Source organism: Corylus avellana, chromosome ca5, assembly GCF_901000735.1.
Source record: "Corylus avellana chromosome ca5, CavTom2PMs-1.0".
NCBI lineage: Eukaryota > Viridiplantae > Streptophyta > Magnoliopsida > Fagales > Betulaceae > Corylus > Corylus avellana.
In genome coordinates, this window is record NC_081545.1 from 8,025,675 (window position 1) to 8,045,302 (window position 19,628).

The window sequence follows — 19,628 nt, forward strand, 5'->3', positions numbered from 1 at the left end:
TTAATGTGCATACAAATCAATGGTCATCATGGCAAAGTCAAGAGGTGCATGCATAATTTAATTAGGAAAAGATAAGGAGGGTGCATAATTGATACCTTTTTCCTCTGCCAAATAAAAGTTATTTTGACTTGTGGCAACGTGTGTTTTTGTATTGTCAGAAATGAAGGAATGACCAGAAAAATAATGAACAAAAAAGCAATACTTCCAATTTTAAAACATATATAATAATTATAATTGTGTCATGCTTCGTTCAATCTTGTAAAAGGTCGTTTGAAACATGTGAAGAGAATTGATGATCATGAAAAACTTCTTCCTTTGGGAGACTATTAGATGTATGTATCTCTCATTTCCCTTGCCCCACTTGTGGTAGAATAAATGTTCCTTGTTTGAAGTCAACACAACAATGGTAATGATCACAGCTTTTGTAAGTGGAACAAGCGCTCCTCTCTATCTCTTATGACAATGCAGTAAAGAGAGAGAGAAAAAAAAAACACAAATTTTATTTGGGTTTATGATTTTAAAAAATATGAGATTTGAAAACGTAATTTTTAAAAATATAGTTAGAGTGTGTTTGTCATTGTAATTTCTTAAATAAAAAGTGTGATTTTAAACCAAATCCATGAAAATGAATTGTTTGGGATTGTGTTTTTAAAAAAATTGGGAGAAGCGTTTTCAAATTGCAGGTAATGAGACGCTTTTTGAAAACCCACAATTTTAGAGGTTAAACTGCGATTTTTTGCTAAACACTTAAGTGTGTTTTTAAAAATTACATTTTAAAATCGCATCTTTTGAAATCGCAAAACCAAACGGGCCCTTAGACTAGTGCATTTAACATTGCGATTTCGTAAATAAGAAGTGCGATTCTAAACCAAATCAATGAAAATCAATCATTTAGGATTGCGATTTAAAAACGTAAAAAATGTGCATTTTCAAATCACATGAGAACGGTTTTTTGAAAACGCACAATTTTAAAATGCTAAATTGCAATTTTAAAGTCTAAACTGCATTTTTAAAAATCGTTTTCAAATCACGCATTTTAAAATCGCTATTTTAAAATCAAACTTTTTAAAATCGTAAGTCCAAACAGACTCTTAAACTATGATTACATCACAATTTGACATTTAAAATTATAGTTTAGTCTTTAAAAAATAGTGCGTTTTTTAAAAGACGCACCCCTTACATGCAATTTGACAACACATATTTTCTAAGTTTTTAAGTAGTAATTTTTTTATTTTTTTTTTTTAGAAAAAAAAAAAAAAAAACTCTCAAATAATACATTCTGATTTAGAATCGAACTTATAATATGAAAAATGAGAAATGGTATCACCAAACTCAATTTAATTTAGAACAGCCTCAAGGTAGTCTTAAAGTCAAAAAAAGACGTCTTTACCTTTAAAACATGTAGAAATTAATAATACAATATTGCATGTAATTATAATTAAAGTACCATCACCATTCACACTTATACCGAAAGGTAGCAGCCGAGTCAATATTTTCCTTCTCGGCTTGAAAAAGCTGTTTGGTAGACAAGAAAGTTCCATGTAAAGACAAGAACACACTTTTTGGAGGAGAGCTGCTAGTTGTGGCTCATGAGCTGGCCTGCTTCGTGGTGCAGGTGGTTGAGACTGAAAAGGAAGCTGGCAGAGGGGAGAAGAAGAAGATGATGATGATGCATGATGACGTAAACCGCGTTGTACCAAAATGAAAAACCAAGGAAGGTTCGTCTAGTTCTAGAGTCATTTCTTTATACGCAAATGACAACATATCGAGGAAATTATAACAAGAATATACAATATAATATAAATTTACTATATATAGTTGAGCGATAATATGTTTTGCGTATCTATATATACAAGACCAATTTAATTAACTAAATGACCAACTTTGAAGAAAGGGGAAATAATTTGTTGAGCAAGCAGCCAACTATCTCACAAACAAACTTTGGTTAATTTTGACTTAGATTTGATTCTAAACTTGCATATTGGATAAGGTTGCTTATGTCCACCAAAGAAAGATTAAAATTTTATAACAAAGTACATCATCATCAAGATTTTATATAGAAGACATATTTAAGGCAAGGCTTCCGATATATTTTCAAAAAATGTCATCCCTACAACTCATTTAAAATTTGATGGCGCATGCGATTAAAATGTGTCATTTTTTTTAATAGTTTCGGTGTTTCTAATTATATGTTGATATGGAGTAGTTTTACAAGTCCTTCTTGTGTTAGTTTTCTTGTGTTTATCTAATAATGATGTGGCTCTTAAAATTACTATTTGATCAAAATTCAATAATGATCAATCACAAGCCCAATGGTGATTTTAAAAGCCATATTATTCTTAGAGAGATACAAGAGAGACTTGTAGTATTACTCATTGATACGTGTTAGCAAGCTGTAAAGGAGTTATCAAAGAGTGTAAGGTTAATATTAATGTTGGCACGAAGGCTTATTGGCCCCCGTTCTACTGAACATATATATAATATATGGGTCTGGCCTGAGCATGCCCTAACAAATTTAACGGAAATTAGGGTCATGAATAACATTTATAATTAAGATTATATATATATATATATATATATATATATATATATATATGGCATTGGTTGATTCTTTTCGCATCTAATTAAAAAAAAAAATTAATGGTACTTTTGAAGCAAATTGGACTGCTTTGCTAAAATCATAGTCTTGAAAAATTGTTGCTCAAAATAGCTTTATCATAATTATGCATGCTACAGGTAATATTTGCCCTTTTCACTCTATATCGGCCAATATTTTAATTTCATTTGTAGAGGTAAAGGTACATGTATATGCTCGAAGTCCCATTTAAATTCTCCTGGCCTTCTTCATGTACAACTTCTTGTTTGTTCTCATAATGCAATAAACATGATGATAGTAAGAATAAATTTTGTTCTTTTCAATTTTTGGGTTGGGAATTATACTATTTTTTAGGCAGAGACAGGAATAGGTGAGCAAAAAACAATGAATTTCATTATCAACATCCACTACATATAAAATCAAACATAAAATACATCACTCATATTTTTATAATATATCTAGCTATATCTATTGATTACATGAATTCATCGAGGTCCAAACTCTCTGGAATTTCAAACTTCAACAAGTCGCTGCAATAGCTCTCCCTTTCATCTTCAGTGCTGCTGTTGATGAATGTGGATGAAGAATTCAAGGGAGTAGAGCTAGACATTGGCGTTGACACAACAGATTGATCAAAGCTGAAGTTCTGATTGCTGTTGTAGAACGACTGGAAATTTGAATTTTCCGGCAGATCATGAGGAACCGTAGCATTCGAGCTGCAATACATGTTGTTTGGCTGCTGGGAAACAAATCCGTCATTTAGGCTTGACGGTGTTGAATTTTCTTGGGAATTATTACCTAAATTTTCCATATTGGCTTGCATGAGTAGTTGGTTTGTGATCATCTCTGACGAAAATCCTTGTTGATATTGATTGAGTTGTTGTAATGGTTGGAGTTGGTCTAGCAATAAGGAATTGCAAAGTTGGTCCTGCAGATCTTTTGAAAAGGGCATTTGGTTTTGTTGTTTCAGTGATAAGATAGCGGTGGCTAGCTTTAAAAGCTCTGGATTCATGAGGGCTTGAGTAGTGCCTAAAAAGTTTGACATGTTGAGAAGAGAAGGATTATTGCATAAAGATGAGGTTATGATGGATGATATGTCAAGAAGATCAAGGCGAGGAGCATGAGTCACAGGATCAATTCCTGTTCTTAGCAGCCTTTTTCTGATGTGGGTGTTCCAGTAATTCTTTATTTCATTGTCTGTTCTTCCAGGCAAGCGAGCTGCTATGGCTGACCATCTATTGTATAAGAAGAAGATTAATTAGCCAATTATCTTTTTTAAAAAAATCAAATAAAATTCAGAGGCTAGGAGAATAATTGTTGTCATATATCTTACTTGTTTCCTAAGATGCTGTGCAATTGGATTATTGTCTCTTCTTCTTCAAATGAGAATCTTCCTCTCTTGATATCAGGCCTCAGATAGTTTGTCCATCGAAGACGGCAACTCTTTCCACATCTTTGCAACCCTTTACATTTAAAAGAGCAATAAATAAATAAAGTTCTACTTGACCCGTGTGAAAAGAAAACTATGCACAGTATTTCAGGAATCTAGCCGAGACGAAGCCTGAAAAAACACACACAAACACAAACAGAAAGAAGTAGGGCAAGAAGGATGATTATACCTGCATTCTTCGGAAGGGTTCTCCAATTGCCTGGTCCATGGAGCTGAATGAAGTTGGTGAGCTTGAGATCTTCCTCTGGAGTCCATGGACCTTTCTTGAGACCATTCTTGTCACAACAAGGAGCTCTTCCCATTGTTAGAATATGGATGTAAAGGAGCTTCGAATGTACGGAGAGCGAGGGAAAAGTGTACTTTTTGATGATCCAAATGGGTGTGGACGACCTTCATATATATAGAGTGTAGGATATGCATTGAAGTCAAAAGGATTTGGCACCGGCCTCATGCCATGTGTTTCTCTATTTTGGTATGTAGTATGATGAGGATGGAATACATACATAGATATGTCATGCATAGGACAGTGTGTACATAGAATGAACAATAATGCACATGTGAATATTTTATATGTTATTCATGCAGCATGCATGCATAAGGTTGACACGTGCCCTGGAAATTAATGGGGGGTCATTTGGTAATTTTGTGTGAATGGGATCATGAAAACTATGTTTTGGGGTGGTTTGACAATTTTCCTTCAACCTCAAATGGAGACTGATTGGGTTATAAGGTATAGTTAGGTCTCCTGTCAGGATGGTGGAGAAATTGTTTCCCTGTTTCATTCGTTCATTCTTTGTCATTCTTTCTTTTTTGCTTGTGTCCGCCACTATCATTTTTTTTTTCTTCCTCTTCATTTATTTATTTATTTTTTATTTTATTTTATTTAACTTCACTAAAAACCCATGATCTTTCACTTGATTTAACAAACTTTTCCTAAACTTCAAAATCTCTCAATTTAGTCCTATGAACTTTCAATTGCTCTTAATTTGAGCCATTCCAATCCGTCAAATTTAGCCGTTAAAAATACCAAAAAGACTAAAATATCATTGATTTTTGTTTTTTTGTTTTTAATAAAAAAAGGCATTGGAATTAAAGATAAAGTTGAAATTTTATAAAAAAATTAGGGGTATAAACGTCATTTAACATTTAAAATCTGACGGATGGGTCCAAATTGATTGCAATTGAAAGTTCAGAAGACTAAATTGAGAGATTTTAAAGTTTAAGAGGGGTTTGTCAATTCGAGTTAAAGTTTAAGTAAAGTTACCCCTTTTTTCTTAATTTAATTTTCTTTGATATAGGTTAGGAAAAAATTTAGGATCCAAAAAAAAAAAAACTCACAATTTAAAGCTTCAATACACTCAAAACCTCACACTCAAACAAAAGAAAGAACATCAAAATCTCTCTTTAATTCTTTTATGGGACGGCTTAAGAAAAAAGAGAAATTTGTCTTTAGAACATATGTATGCATTTTTAATAGGATTAATAGAAAAATGTTGTATATGTATTTTTTTAAAAAGCATGTGAAAATTAAGTACTTTTAAAAAAAATATTAATTCAATAAACTCTTTTTATTTATTAATTTTTTTTTTAAAAAAAGTTGGTATTCACTTTATATCCAGTAAAAGGCCATCTGCGCCGCTGCTTGTCATATATGTCATCATGATCACGTACTGTTTCTATTTCACTTTTCCCTTTGGATAATTAGGAATCTAGTTAGTTCAAACCTTCTGATTTGAAAATAATGTTACTTGACCATTTCAAACGAAATGTGTTTACATGACGACCATTCCTTTTTCTTTTGGGAATCAAATAATTACGTGCACGATCATTAATGATGAGTCACAAATTAAGAGCTTTTTAGAATTTAACCTTTTCATGTCCAATCATATATTAACAAGTGTTGGTTCTTCATTAAAATTGATAATCCGTTTTACCCAATATTCTAGTAATTAATAGATTGAAGTATATGTGATCCAAATTTGTCTTCATTTATTTGGAAAGAGGATTTAAGTGAAGAAGCCAGCCTTCCATTTTATATTTCATAACCTCCATATATAAATGCCAAATAATTAAATTAATAATTATTTAAGCTCCACAAATTAATCTGCTACCCAGCCTAGATCGAGCTACGATATGTTGCGGGAAAAATGTTTGGAGTACAATAATGTTTACTATAAATTCTTTATAAATTAATGGGGGAACTTCACTTACTCCCCCTATACTTTCGCGCTTTTTGCAGACACCCCCCCATTGTTCAAAACCTCTCACTTTGATGTATCCAACTTTCGTTTCCTTTCACTTTGCCCCTTCCGTTAGGATTTTCTGTTAAATCCTAACGGAAAGGGTGAAAAATTACAATCGTGCCCTTATTTTTTATTAAAAAATAATTTTTTTTAAAAAAAATTTAGGGGTAGAAAGGTCAAAAGCTAACGGTAGGGGGATATTTGAAAGGAAACGAAAGTTTGATACACCAAAGTGAGAGGTTTTGAACAATGGGGAGGTGTCTGCAAAAAGCGCGAAAGTATAGGGGGGTAAGTGAAGTTTCCCCTAAATTAGTATAATAATTTATATTTTATGAAAATAGGTATTATGTGAATTATTTTATGGGACGATATTATAAAGAACTTGTAATATATATGCATGGAACCATAATCTTTTATCTTGAGAGACAAAAACATGAATGTGCATGTGATATCCCATCAAGCCTAATGCTTAAGCTGTATATATTAAAGAAAATTTTTCACTACACTTTCTTCCCTCTTCTAAGGATAATCTTTTGAGTAAGCAAAGAAGATGAAGTGTCGCTCTTTTAACAGATGATGAAATGTTTATACCTACAACCCGCCAACTATCCACGCTGGAACCTTTTCAAAATCCTGCCTGTAGAATCCAGCCACGTTTGTAGCAGTGACAGGTGTCCTCTCTACCTCCAACAACAAAAGTCAACCATCCCCCGACTCTCTCAACTAAAGCCATCTCTCTTTGACATTTGTCCCTTCTTGCAGACGAAGCATGTTGCTTCATCTGCGGTAGCATCTAAGCCTTACACTCCATCTGAGAAACCAAATTCAAAGCCATTGAAAATCTGGTGCTGCATCTCATCCACTTCTATCTAACAAACACAGAAATTGGTCAAATATTATTATATTCTTACTCTATCAAGAGAGATTTGCCCTACGGTCAAAATGCTATTATTTACTTGCTTCTTAACCTTTCTTTCTTTGCTTCAAGAAACACTCTAGAAGATTCAAAAACATTTGTTTTTGATCTACATCTATTTCATTTATCAATGCAATTGATTGATAGAGTTTAAAAGGTACAATCCAATTGATCCGATTACTACAAAAACCTTGTTTCAGAAACCGGGGACGACTAAGACGGATCGCTAGACTAGCTAGCAGCCAGACTAAGTTTATAAAATTATCAAGTGTCATTTAATATGTGAAAATCACTTTTTTTTTTAATATGATTAATAAGATTATATTAAAATAGTACGTGTTTGTTACATGCTCAAGGGACATATGGTAATTTAATAAAATAAATTAATTGGAAGAACTTTTTTTAATCAATTTAAAAGAATACTCTATCCAAAATTTTATACATGTGGTTTCACACACATACACAAACAACTACGTACGTAATACACACCAATAAACATATATACAAAAATATATATCAAGTAGGAAGCAAATCTCAATCTTTATCATATCTCACTGTCTGGTGTCTAGAAGACATCTCTTCTTTCAAACATCACCCACAAGGTCTCAAAACTGTTATGGCTAAGATGACACATGGCTGCATTAATTCTTGTAAATAAATAAATAAATTAAAAAAATGATTCTCCTTTTCCCTTTTCGTGGCTAGCTACCATATCTCCAGTAGACCTTCGTGTGGAAAGTTCATGCAATGTTTCGTCACCATAATTTCTATTTAAAGGATTTGTTCATGTATTTAATAGATATGCTTACATAGCATGCAGCTTTAGGTAATTACTTGTCGCAAATCTAGGGTTTGATTCTGCATGGCTCACCCTACATAGTCATCATCTATGTGTATGAAATTAATTTAATATTAATTAGTTTTATGTAAACTTTGTAGTTATTATTTGTTAATTAATTATTATTTGCTGTGAGGTGTCCAACACTCGAACAAACTTTGAGCAATATTTGGATTTGTTTAATTCAAATATGGGGTACGTATGTGTGGTTTGATTTAATTTATTTACCCTTATTATTATATGTTCTTCATGCACATTTTTTATACTATGAAATTATAAGGTGGTATATATACGAAGCATAGAAGTTGTACTACAAAATCTCACTTACGTAAAAATTATATTATGTTGTCGGATAATCATAAACACAGACGACACGTAGTGTAATCTTGTGGTGCTGGTTTATCCTCCACATGACAAAATTACTCGTAGATCAGTTTATTGTTAGTTGTGTTGGTGTCAATCAACCTGTTTCCTTCGCCACCGTGCTGCACATTCGTATAGGGTTTGGGTTAGTAACTCTAGGATTGATGATTTATTCACACGAGTCAAGCAAGATTATAATTAAATAAAAATAAAAAAATAAAAAAAGTAGAGAAGGAAACTTGGGTGATGGGTTTTCATTTTCAGCTGGGGTATTGGAATTGGAATTTATCTTGGTTAGTATAATGGAAATAAAACTTTAGAATAGTTGTAATCGGCCCATGAATACAGTGAGTGTTGGCCCATGAATACATTGAGTGTTGGCTTTTTATTTATATAATTTTGTACAGAGAATAACTTGGAAAGGAAACAAATCACTGAAGGCAAGGAGTCGTTGCTGTCAACTTGACTCTCACCTATTATTGTCAACTTTTCTTTATTTTTTATTTTTTATTTTATTTTAACAAACGAGTTATTTCATTGAAATAAAATCAATATGGAGTAAAATGCTCAATCATACAATGCCAAAGATATAAGTTGAAAACTCTATGGCCCCAACACTATATGTCTATGACACAGATATACACAATAGCCTCTAGAGCTATTATAAAACAATACCTTAGAAATGTATTTGGTACATGATGCAGCGTGACTTAGTGGGTTGCAGCGAAGAATAATAATAAAGCAGCGGATATGTAATTCTAGATTTTGAGTCTATCAATGACTTAGGAATTCTTCTCAAAATATAAATGCAGAAAACTAGCATAATGCCCCGCGTGCGCTCTATCGCAGCACGCGGGCGCTCGATCGCAGTTCCAGAGAGCAGGTGCGCTCGATATTGTGATCGATTGCAGTCATAGGGCGTAATGAGCGCTGGTGCGCTTGATCGCGATTCAGTGCAATCAAGCGCACTACCAGAAGCCATTATCCACGCTACATCATTCTGCCCTGGTTGGAGAGAATTCATTCTCGAATTCGGCCGATTCTTTCCACGGTCTTTCGGATGTCCAGTCAACTCATTCCACTCGCTCTTCCTCGAGATCAAAACAAGACAACACCCCACAATAAGCGTGACGCTTCTCATCATCGAAGTACCTCAATGTTTGTTGTGAAATCCCCGCACACCACTTGGCAATATTTCAGATTTGCCGTTCTTCTCTCGTTCCTTCTCCCATTCATGTGCCATGAAGATACTCAAGGACAAGTCAACCGCTGTTTCCCTTGTGAGCATATAATTTTCCTCATCCGCATTGAACTCACCACAATTGTTGTTAGGAGAATTTAAAATACTTTCAACACCAAGGAAATCAACATAATCAACCCCTTCATCATTATAATTAGGCACTTCACCTGAAAAGTCTTTATCAACCTCTTCATAGTTGGCGATGTCACCCGTGGGCTCTTCATCTTCCAATTGATCATCTTCGGGGTAGAGGCCACCAAACATGGGAGAAAAACCATCTTTTTCGTACTCTTCCTCTTGGTCATCTTCTTCAGGGTAGAGGTTGCCAAACATGGGAGAAAACCCATACTCTTCGTACTTGTCTTCTAGGTCAGATGCCAAAGGTCCTTCAATTGGCTCTTCCACACTGACATTGTCATCATAGGTTGGTGGGGAATTGTAATCCTTGCGAACGAACTGCAATAGCTTCATGTCTGAACTATTCATCAATGAATTCGGATTCCTGAAACTCTTCATCCACAGATTCTTTTTTCTCCTCCACAGAATATAGATTCAGGTTATGGATTTGTGGTTGGCAAGTAGGGGTCAAATTAGCCTGTCGTGGACTTTTCGCCTTACTCCATGTTTCCCTAAATAACTATTTTTTGTAGGAGTTTTCTATTTTCGTTGTCACAGTCATAGATCATTGTCTCCAATTTTGCGACTTCTGGCCCATAGTATAACTATGGGGCAAGAAAGCGACCCGCATATATTTTAATAGTTTCTCCCAACTATTGATCTTCAATTTGCCTTCCCGCTTCCTACTTTTCTTCAGTTGTTGCCACCACGCACCAACTCTTCCCTAGAATGTGTGTACCACCAAAGAGACTCATTGTTCATCGGGGCACCCCGTTGAATTCAAAAACTTCTTCAACAGCCAACACCTAATCCAGAAATTTGTTGGGTTTCCCTATCGAATTTCGGAATTTTGAGTTCGAATATACTCACCCGCCGAGTGGCATGAGCTTGCGCAAGGTACTGACGTCCGTACGTTTGACGCTCCGCAAACAGGTTTCTAGATCTGTTCCCATGTTGACCACTCAAGTTGGATAATTGGGTAGTGAGGTCTTCAATTTGATCCATCATAGCCTTGAATCGATCCTCCGTGTTGCCAATGTTCAGCAATAAATTTGCCTTCCGCCTTCGTGAATCGCGGTCTTGGTTGGCGACGACAACCGTTCGGCCCACCACTTATGTGCCGCAAGCGAATTTTCGGTTGCTCCTTACATGCTATCTTCGTATGCACGTGCACCTCATTTATGTTTGCAAAGCGGTTGCTCCTCCCCATTCATGGAAAGTAATTGAGCTTTGATACCAACTGATGCAGCATGACTTAGTGGGCTGCAATGAAGAACAACAATAAAACAGCAGATATGTAAATCGAGATCTTGAGTCTATCAATGACCTAAGAATTCTTCTCAAAATATAGAGTTTATCTATGATTTCAAGGAAAAATATAAAGAAAACTCACCTACGAGTAATTCTCATTCAACAGAATCAATAATAAATAACAACTCCTTTTCTATGGAGGCCATAAGTATATATTTATACCCTAAAACCCAAAACCTAATAAAATATGACATAAATACCCCTAAAACTCTAAACATAATAAAATAACGAAATAAAGACTCTCAAAACCCTAACCCTAATAAAGTAATAACATAAAGTCGGTTTAAGAAAATAAAAAATGCAGAAAATTAACATAATGCCCAGCATGCGCTCGATTGTAGCACGCGTGCGCTCGATCACAGTTTTAGAGAGCAGGTGCGCTCAATATTGTGATCGATCGCAATCACAGGGCGTAACAAGCACAGGTGCGCTCGATCGCACTTTAGTGCACTCGAGTGCACTACCAAAAACCATCAGGGTGTCAACCCGGTTCGGTTTCCCGGTTTTTGGCCAAAATCGGAACCGGAACAGGGGTACCCCGGTTCTCAATTTTGAGAAACCGGGACCCCGATTACAGGCCGGTTTCGGTTTTACCCGGTCCGGTAACCGGGTTTTCAAAAAAATTGGTTTTTGGGCTTATTTTAAGTATTGGGCCTAAAATAAGCCTTTTTTTTTTTTTTTTTCATAAGTTGGCCCATTTTTTAAAGAACCTATTAGTTTCTTTGTCTAAATTAAAGGAGCTTTGTTGTGATTGTTCCAAATAATTAAAAAATAAACCTAAAAAAGTCCAAAAATCCTAAAAAATCAATGTTTTTGCCTATTTGGGCCTTAAAAATAAAAATTTAATTTTTGAAAATACCCTAAACCTAAACCTAAGTGTAAAAAATATTAATATATATAATATATATATTAATATATAAATATTATTAAATAAAATGGAAACTCGGTTCCGGTATTCCCGGTAAAAATCGGGTACCAAAAACCGGTACCATAACCGGGGTACTCGGTTTTTGGATTTTTCAAACCGGAACTGGAACTAGGACCCCGGTTTCCCGGTTTTCCGGTTCCGGTTCCGGTTTCCCGGTAATTTTTGACACCCCTAAAAAACCATTATTTGAGCTGCATCAGTACATGCATAAAACAATGAGTTTAAGGTTAAATATACGGCCTCAATATATCACAAAATAACAATAGAGCTTAGTTTAAGTAAACCCCAAGCTTATAGAGTAAAGATTGACGCCAAGTGATCAGTTCTGCAGCAACATTGGCAATTGCCTTATATTCAGAATCAATACTTGAGTGAGAGGTCATAGGCTGTTTCTTAGATTACCAGGAAATAAGATAACTTCCATGAAAAACACAGAAATTTGAAGTAAACTTACAGTCATCCAAGCAATTAGCCCAGTCACCATCTATATAGGCCATGAGTTGAGAACACAAGAACTTCTTTTAATCACCAGCCCATTCGTAATTGTAACTCCCCAAGAAATAAGTAACATGTAACTATCTCTTGGTATGCCTCTCAGTCAAATTCTTCCAAGGAATAAGACTTCGGAGATTTTAAGCCATCATCAAAGAGCCTACAACAGAAGAATTTTCTAATATCATAATAAGAATATAATATCGACAATAATAACTGTACTAGTGCAACTACAAAATAATAAAACATAAAGATAAGCATTAAAGTATTGGTCTTCGACCCATCAACAAGTCGTAATCAATTATTACAGATCATATCTTAGTAGACAGTCATAATCTAAGATAAGAAAATCTACCGATTCATCAAAGGGTTACCATAAAACTGATAGTTCACTCAAAGAAAACCCAAAATGGTATCACGAAGAAGGTCATCAAAATTTCGCCACAACTTTCCACTAAAAAATTGGTTTAACTCCTCAAAGATCAACTTAGTTAGGCAGTCCAAAGCTAGCCTCCTGGTTGGGTCCCCGGCCAATATCCATTTTCAAAAGGCTTAATGACTATAAAACACGAATCTTTTACAAGTGGAAAAGATAAAGTGTAAGTCTATGACTCGGTGAGTAAAAATAAACAAAATTAAAAGTTATCATATTTGTGAACTTAGTTTGAATAAAAACTTCTTAAACATTAATATGTGACATCGTTCATCAGTCATAAAACATGTGTATGCAATATAAATATAAGATATATGATAATCAAGTGAACAAATCATAGTGTATTCAATATGGTCTATCCAAGCCTTTGACTCCTTATATGGTAGAAGGGTTGTCACTATCCTAAAGAACTTATAGTACAATACCATGTTGCTACACATTGTCATTGTTTGTGGCTCGACCGAATTTAAACTTGGGTGATCCATACTACTAAGGACATTGTCGTTGTAACCACCAATCAAACATAGTTGCGTTGGTCACCTATAAATCATTGGCACCAAGGCCGAACAATAAATATAAATCTCTTAACCAAAAGGATTAACCCATATAATCGCAGCCCATAGCCTTTATTTGTGCATGAAGCACCATGTCATACGATACAATTAATATTGTTGTTTACATGCATGCATTTACAAACTCCAATTTTACATAATTTGTTTTCTATCTCATGTTTTCATATAAATAAAGTTCGCATTGCTCTTAAACATATTTTATGTGAGTTATGAATATCTATGTTTATCATATAAAGTAGTTATGTTAATGAAGTAATATGAAGTAACAAGTGTTTGTATTAGTTTACTCATCCGAGTCACAAGGCTCCTCCAAATAATCTTCAGAGACTCACCATCCTCGAAATCTGTGAAAGAATCACTAATTAGAATTTAAGCTAGGCTAAAACGTCTTGCACAAGCATCGAGCTCGGGCATTTTTTTTTTAATCCTTAATCAATGTAATCAAAATTTTTTAAGCACAAGAATTTAGTCATGTTAGAATTTATGAAAAATAAATAATATTTTCTGTATATTCCATAATAATGCTGATATCAAATATTATCTATTTATAGGTTGATTGTAATCAAATATTGGGATTGTAATCAAATTAAAGGGATTTGATTACTATACTTGTATTCAGACATTGCCCTATAAATATGGACCTTTGTATTGTAGACAAAAAAAAGTTAATGAGCACAATGTAACCCTTATGGGTATTCTGAGTGGTGGATGTAGATGTCTAACACCGAACCACCCATAAATCCTTGTGTCATTTTCTCTATATTGTTTCCGCTATTATTTTCGCATCATCATTATTTCAACATGGTATCAAAGCCACTTTCTTGTGGCCTTCAACGTCATTGATGCGCAAGAGTGACCACATCACGCACACCACGAGCCGGTCAGGTTCGGTGTGCCGATCTGATAACTGCCCAAGTAAGCTCATTTTCTTTTTTATTTTTTTGGTCCAAGTCAGCCCTTTTTATGATGTGGCCCTAGTCAACCATGGCCCATTGTTGGCCCCTTTTGGAGTTTTGACTCGTTATTGGCCCTTTTGAATCTACATTCACCAACTGCCACCTATCGTCGTTGCTGGCTGCCCGCCAACATCTATCTCATCCGGCAATCGTCACCATCTACGGCCCATTCCCCGCCTCCACCACCGCCGTCATCATTATTCCTGATTTCAAACTCAAGGTTTCAGAATATTTCACCTTGAGTTTGAGGGGGATGTTAGAATATATGAAAAATATATAATATTTTTTTGTATATTCCATAATTATACTGATATCAAATATTTTCTATTTATGGGTTGATTGTAATCAAATATTGAGATTGTAATCAAATCGAGGGGATTTGATTACTATACTTGTATTTAGACATTGCCCTATAAATAGAGACCTTTTTATTGTAGACAAAAAAAGTTAATGAGCATAATGTAACCCTTAGGGGTATTCCGAGTGGTGGATGTAAGTATCAACACCAAACCCGTGAATCCTTGTGTCATTTTCTTTATATTGCTTCCGCTATTATTTCTGCATCATAATTATTTCAACATGGTATCAAAACCACTTTCTTGTGGCCTTCAACGTCATTGACGTGCAAGAATGACCACATCACGCGCACCACGCGCCAGTCGGGTTCGGTGCGCCAATCTGATGACCACCCAAGTGAGCTCAATTTCTTTCTTTTTTTTTTTGGCCCAAGTCGGCCCTTTTTATGTTTTGTCCCTAGTTAGCCCTGGCCTATTGTCGGCCCATTTTTTAGTTTTGGCTCATTGTTGGCCCTTTTGAATCTGCATTCACCAACCGCCACCTGTCGTCGTTGCTGGCCCCCCGTCAACCGCTATCTCATCCGACAGTTGTTACCATCTACGGCCCGTTTCCCACTTCCTCCACCGCCGTCATCATTGTTTCTAATTTCAAACTCAAGGTTTCAGAATATTCCACATTGAATTTAAGAGGGGATGTTAGAATATATAGAAAATATATAATATTTTCCGTATATTCCATAATTATGCTGATATCAAATATTCTCTATTTATGGGTTGATTATAATTAAGGGAAAAATGCAAAATTAGTCCCTGTGGTTTACCTGATTTACAATTTACTCCCTGTGATATCAAAACGAACTCAGAGGTCCCTGTGGTATGCAATAAAAATAATTTAGTCCCTGCAGTTAAATTCCATCCATTAACTTAACGGATTCCGTTAGTGTGCCACGTCACATCCAATAAAAATATGACACATGTTATATTTTATTTATGACTTTTAAAAAGTGTAATTAAATTTTCCATGTCATATTATTATGCCAACTAATATTTCCACCTCAGATTTACTCCACGTCAAACACAAGTAAAATATTTTAAAAAAACCTAATTATACCATTTTATTAATACGAGCACCGCCGGCTTCTTTTTCTTCTTCACGTTGTGTTCTTCAACATCTTCACCCAATTAAGCTTGTGCCTCCACTAGCAGGCGTGGAAGGCAAATCGTGACTCTGCTCCGTACCACTTGTTCGTGTTCAGAGCACCGCCACTTCAAGTCACTTAGACGGCGGTAAGCAAGAAACCTTTTCAACTATGGTGAAATTTACCTTCCATGTTGTCGATTCATCTTCAAATCATTTGTGTTTGTATTTCTGTTAAATGAAAATTCATCTTAAATCGTGGGTTTACCTTCTAATCTCTCAATGAAATTTTTAGGTTTGAATTTTTTCTGCCATTGTTTATACCTTTTTGCTTTTAGGTTGAGATTAGAGGAAAATAAAGAAGACGATGAAAATTGCCTTTCATAAACGCACCGTTTAATTAAGTTTTAGTGTTTGACTGTTTTTGTACCATAGGTCCACATGCACGCCAGCTACCTACTTCTTCTTTTGTTTTTTTTTTTTTTTGTTTTTTCGTTTAACTGCAAGTTAGCTATCTTAAGCCTACAGTTTTGTAACTTTGTTGTTTGACTCTTTATGACCCACCTTTTTTAGTTCTTACGTAAGGCTACACTTTCTCTTTATATATATATATATATATATATATAAGCTTGCAACATGCACTATTTTTCTTTCTTTTAACCCGCAATTCGCTAGTATATTTGGTTGAGAAACCAAATTTCAAAAGACTTTCCAAAGTCCAAACCAAGTTATGGCACCCTTACTTGCTGAAAAATAAAATAAAATTTACGTAATCAATGAGGTTTTCTAACACCCATTTCTAGTTGCAGTTATAGGGACCACACTAATTACATCTAAGATTACATTTTTTTTTTTTTTAATTTTATTTATTTATTTATTTTAGGAAATGGTGAGAGTTCTCATTTACCATGGCGGTTCTCCTGAATTTTTACGCATGTGCTATGTCGGAGGGCGGATTTTGGACCAAGGAGATATTGATGTAGACGTATTGTCGATTACTGAGTGGGCATACGAGCTAAAGAAATTGGGTTACACGAATTATATTAGTTATTGGTATAAGCTTGATGATGAAGTTTCAGATAATGGACTTGCTCACATCCGTAATGATAATGATGTTGTCAACTTGATTGGGAGGATACTAATGGAGAAAAGAAGAGTGTTGCACCTATATGTCAAGCATGATACCGATCAGCCAAACTTAATTGAACCAGCCGAACAGCTAGCTGAGCCTTCGGAATTATGTTTAGCGGTTGGGGGAGATCTACAAGATGCTGGTGTTGAAAAAGTGGTTGGGGAGGACTCCTCTGATGATGCTGATTATGAACCTTCTAGTGGGGAGTCAGACGATCATTCAAAACTAAGTGATTACGAGACAACTGATGCTGAGGATGAAGAACTTTACACAACAGTTGTGAGAGGTAAAAACAAAGATAATGTACATGGAAAATTTGAGTGGTTTGGGCTTGGTATATCCTCAAATGTAGATGATGGCGAAGTTGTGCCATCCGATTCCGCTAGTAGTGATGGGGATGTGGAGAGTTTATAATCCGAATCTAATGAAGAGCAGGCCACTCGGATTCGGCGCAAGAAGAAGATAAAATACCCAGAATTCACTGAGCATGATTTGAAGGGGAAAATAAAGCTAAAAAAGGGGCTAAGGTTTCCCAGTACATCCATGTTTAAGGCTGCCATCAAAACTTATTCCATTCAAAATGGGTTCGATTTTGTGTACAAACGCAACGATAAAATACGGGTGACAGCGGAGTGCAAACTGAAATGTGGGTGGCGAATTCATGCATCGTGGTCAAACACGCGAGATTCCATTCAAATTAAGACCTTCAAACCAACACACAATTGTGGCACCCATCATGAGAACAAAAAAGCTGATGTTAATTGGATTTCGAATCACTATCTTGAGAATTTTAGGGATGACCCCACATGGACTGAGTATGCTTTAAGAGAGCAAATTAAGAGGGACTATAATATTACAATCCCAAGATGGGTTGCCTATAGAGCCAAGAAAATGGCGATGAAAAAGGTGTATGGGAATGAGGCTGAGCACTACAAAAATTCTCGAGACTACGCTGCAGCAATGCAAAGATGGAACCCTGGCAGCATGTGTGGTTTGCTAAAAGATGGACCTAATTTTCATCGGATGTTTGTATGCTTGGATGCCTGCAAGAAAGGTCTAATTTTTGGGTGTAGACCTATAATCGCATTAGATGGTTGCCACTTAAAGGGCTCATACGGGGGACAATTATTATGTGCAGTTGGCAGGGATGGGAATGATGACATGTTCCCAATTGCATATGCTGTTGTAGAAACCGAATGTAGAGACTCATGGACATGGTTTATGGATAGTCTTTTGGATTGCATTGGCCCTATTGAGGAGCGTGGATGGGTTTTTATGTTTGATAGGCGAAAGGTAAAATCTATATTTGACTTTCTTTTTTGTATGTGAGTTATATTAAAAAGACACTATGCTAATATAATTTATTTTTTCATTTGAAGGGACTTGTTGAGACATTTGAGTCAGTGTATCCTGGAGTTGAACATAGGTTTTGTATCCGACATCTACATGCCAATTTCAAAAGTAATGGATGGAAAGGAAGAGCATTTAAAGATGAGTTATTTGGTGCCGCTAGAGCCACAATAGAAGCACGGTTCAACCACCACATGAATGTGATTAAGGTTATGGACGAAGAAGCTTTCAAGTACTTGGAAAAAATTGATCCACGTTCTTGGTCAAGGCATGCATTTGGAACCCATTGTAAAAGTGATATGATATCAAACAACATTGCTGAATCATTTAATTCATGGATTAAGGATGCTAGGGATAAGCCACTCCTAACCATGTTAGACACAATCAGGAGACAATTGATGTGTAGGTTTCACACTAAAAGAGAAGGAGCTAAGCAATCCACTAATGAGATTTGTCCCAAGATACAAAAAAAACTGGAGAGGTCGAAAGATCTACAGAGATACTACATTTGCCATTGGCGAGATGGGGTTGTGTTTGAGGTAGACCACTGCCACGATTCGAGGAGGGTGGTAAATCTGAGCAATATGACATGTAGTTGTGGTAGATGGCAACTCAATGGGATTCCGTGCCCTCATGCATGTGCTGCCATTTATGCCGATCGATGTACTCCAGAAGACTTTGTGCATGAGTGTTATCGCATGGATGCATACAAGAAAGCATATGCCCCTTTTATTCATCCAATGCCTGGGCCTGAGGAATGGCGAAAAGTTACTATTGACACCATTCTACCTCCTTTGGTGAGAACTCAACCTGGACGCCCTAGAAAGGTCAGAAGAAGAGCTGAGGATGAGCCACAACACCCGTATAAAGTTACAAGGCAAGGGTATGATGTGAGATGTGGTAACTGTGGGTTGGTGGGCCATAATATCAGGTCTTGTCACGAGCCATTGAAGACAAACCGTAGGTCCTATAAGAAGAAAGGAAATGTAAGGACGGGTTTTTTGGCTGATTCCATATGCATGTTACTTTCATCTATTTGTTTTTATACATGTCCTTTCTGATTTTTTTTTTCAAGGTCCTTTTCAAGTCACTTAACACTTTGCTGATTATTTTTTTATTTTTTATTTTTAGGGAAATGTGAGTAATGGTTTGATTTCACAGCCAAATGGGTCCGGAACATCTAACATAGAGGGGCAGCCCAGTGAAGGGAGAGAAACTGTAAGGATATATATTTACATTTATTATAAAATTCTTAAA

At 35.5% G+C, this 19,628-nt stretch overlaps 2 protein-coding genes across 2 annotated transcripts in view; one reads left to right on the plus strand and one right to left on the minus strand.

Moving 5' to 3' along the window:
- Positions 1-3,023: 3,023 nt before the first annotated feature.
- On the minus strand, positions 3,024-4,373 carry LOC132181249 (transcription factor MYB102-like). Its single transcript, XM_059594380.1, has 3 exons — positions 4,216-4,373; positions 3,930-4,059; positions 3,024-3,831 (listed from the first exon to the last, which is right to left on the minus strand). The coding sequence occupies exons 1-3, from the start codon at positions 4,346-4,348 to the stop codon at positions 3,072-3,074; spliced, it is 1,023 nt and encodes a 340-aa protein (XP_059450363.1). The 5' UTR covers positions 4,349-4,373; the 3' UTR covers positions 3,024-3,071.
- Positions 4,374-17,564: 13,191 nt separating this feature from the next.
- LOC132181707 (uncharacterized) overlaps positions 17,565-19,628 on the plus strand; it is a 7,101-nt gene continuing 5,037 nt past the window's right edge. Inside the window, exons 1-2 of the mRNA XM_059594944.1 lie at positions 17,565-18,314; positions 18,401-19,271. Coding sequence (XP_059450927.1) covers positions 17,565-18,314; positions 18,401-19,271 — 1,621 coding nt within the window. The remainder of the gene's footprint in view (positions 18,315-18,400; positions 19,272-19,628) is intronic.

Excerpts from the sequence above, each read along its gene's own strand:
- LOC132181249 (XM_059594380.1), bottom strand. The coding sequence starts at position 4,348 with ATGGGAAGAGCTCCTTGTTGTGACAAGAATGGTCTCAAGAAAGGTCCA. Across the intron at positions 4,060-4,215 it reads AACCCTTCCGAAGAATGCAG|GGTTGCAAAGATGTGGAAAG; the intron begins GTATAATCATCC and ends TTAAATGTAAAG. Across the intron at positions 3,832-3,929 it reads CACAGCATCTTAGGAAACAA|ATGGTCAGCCATAGCAGCTC; the intron begins GTAAGATATATG and ends CTTATACAATAG.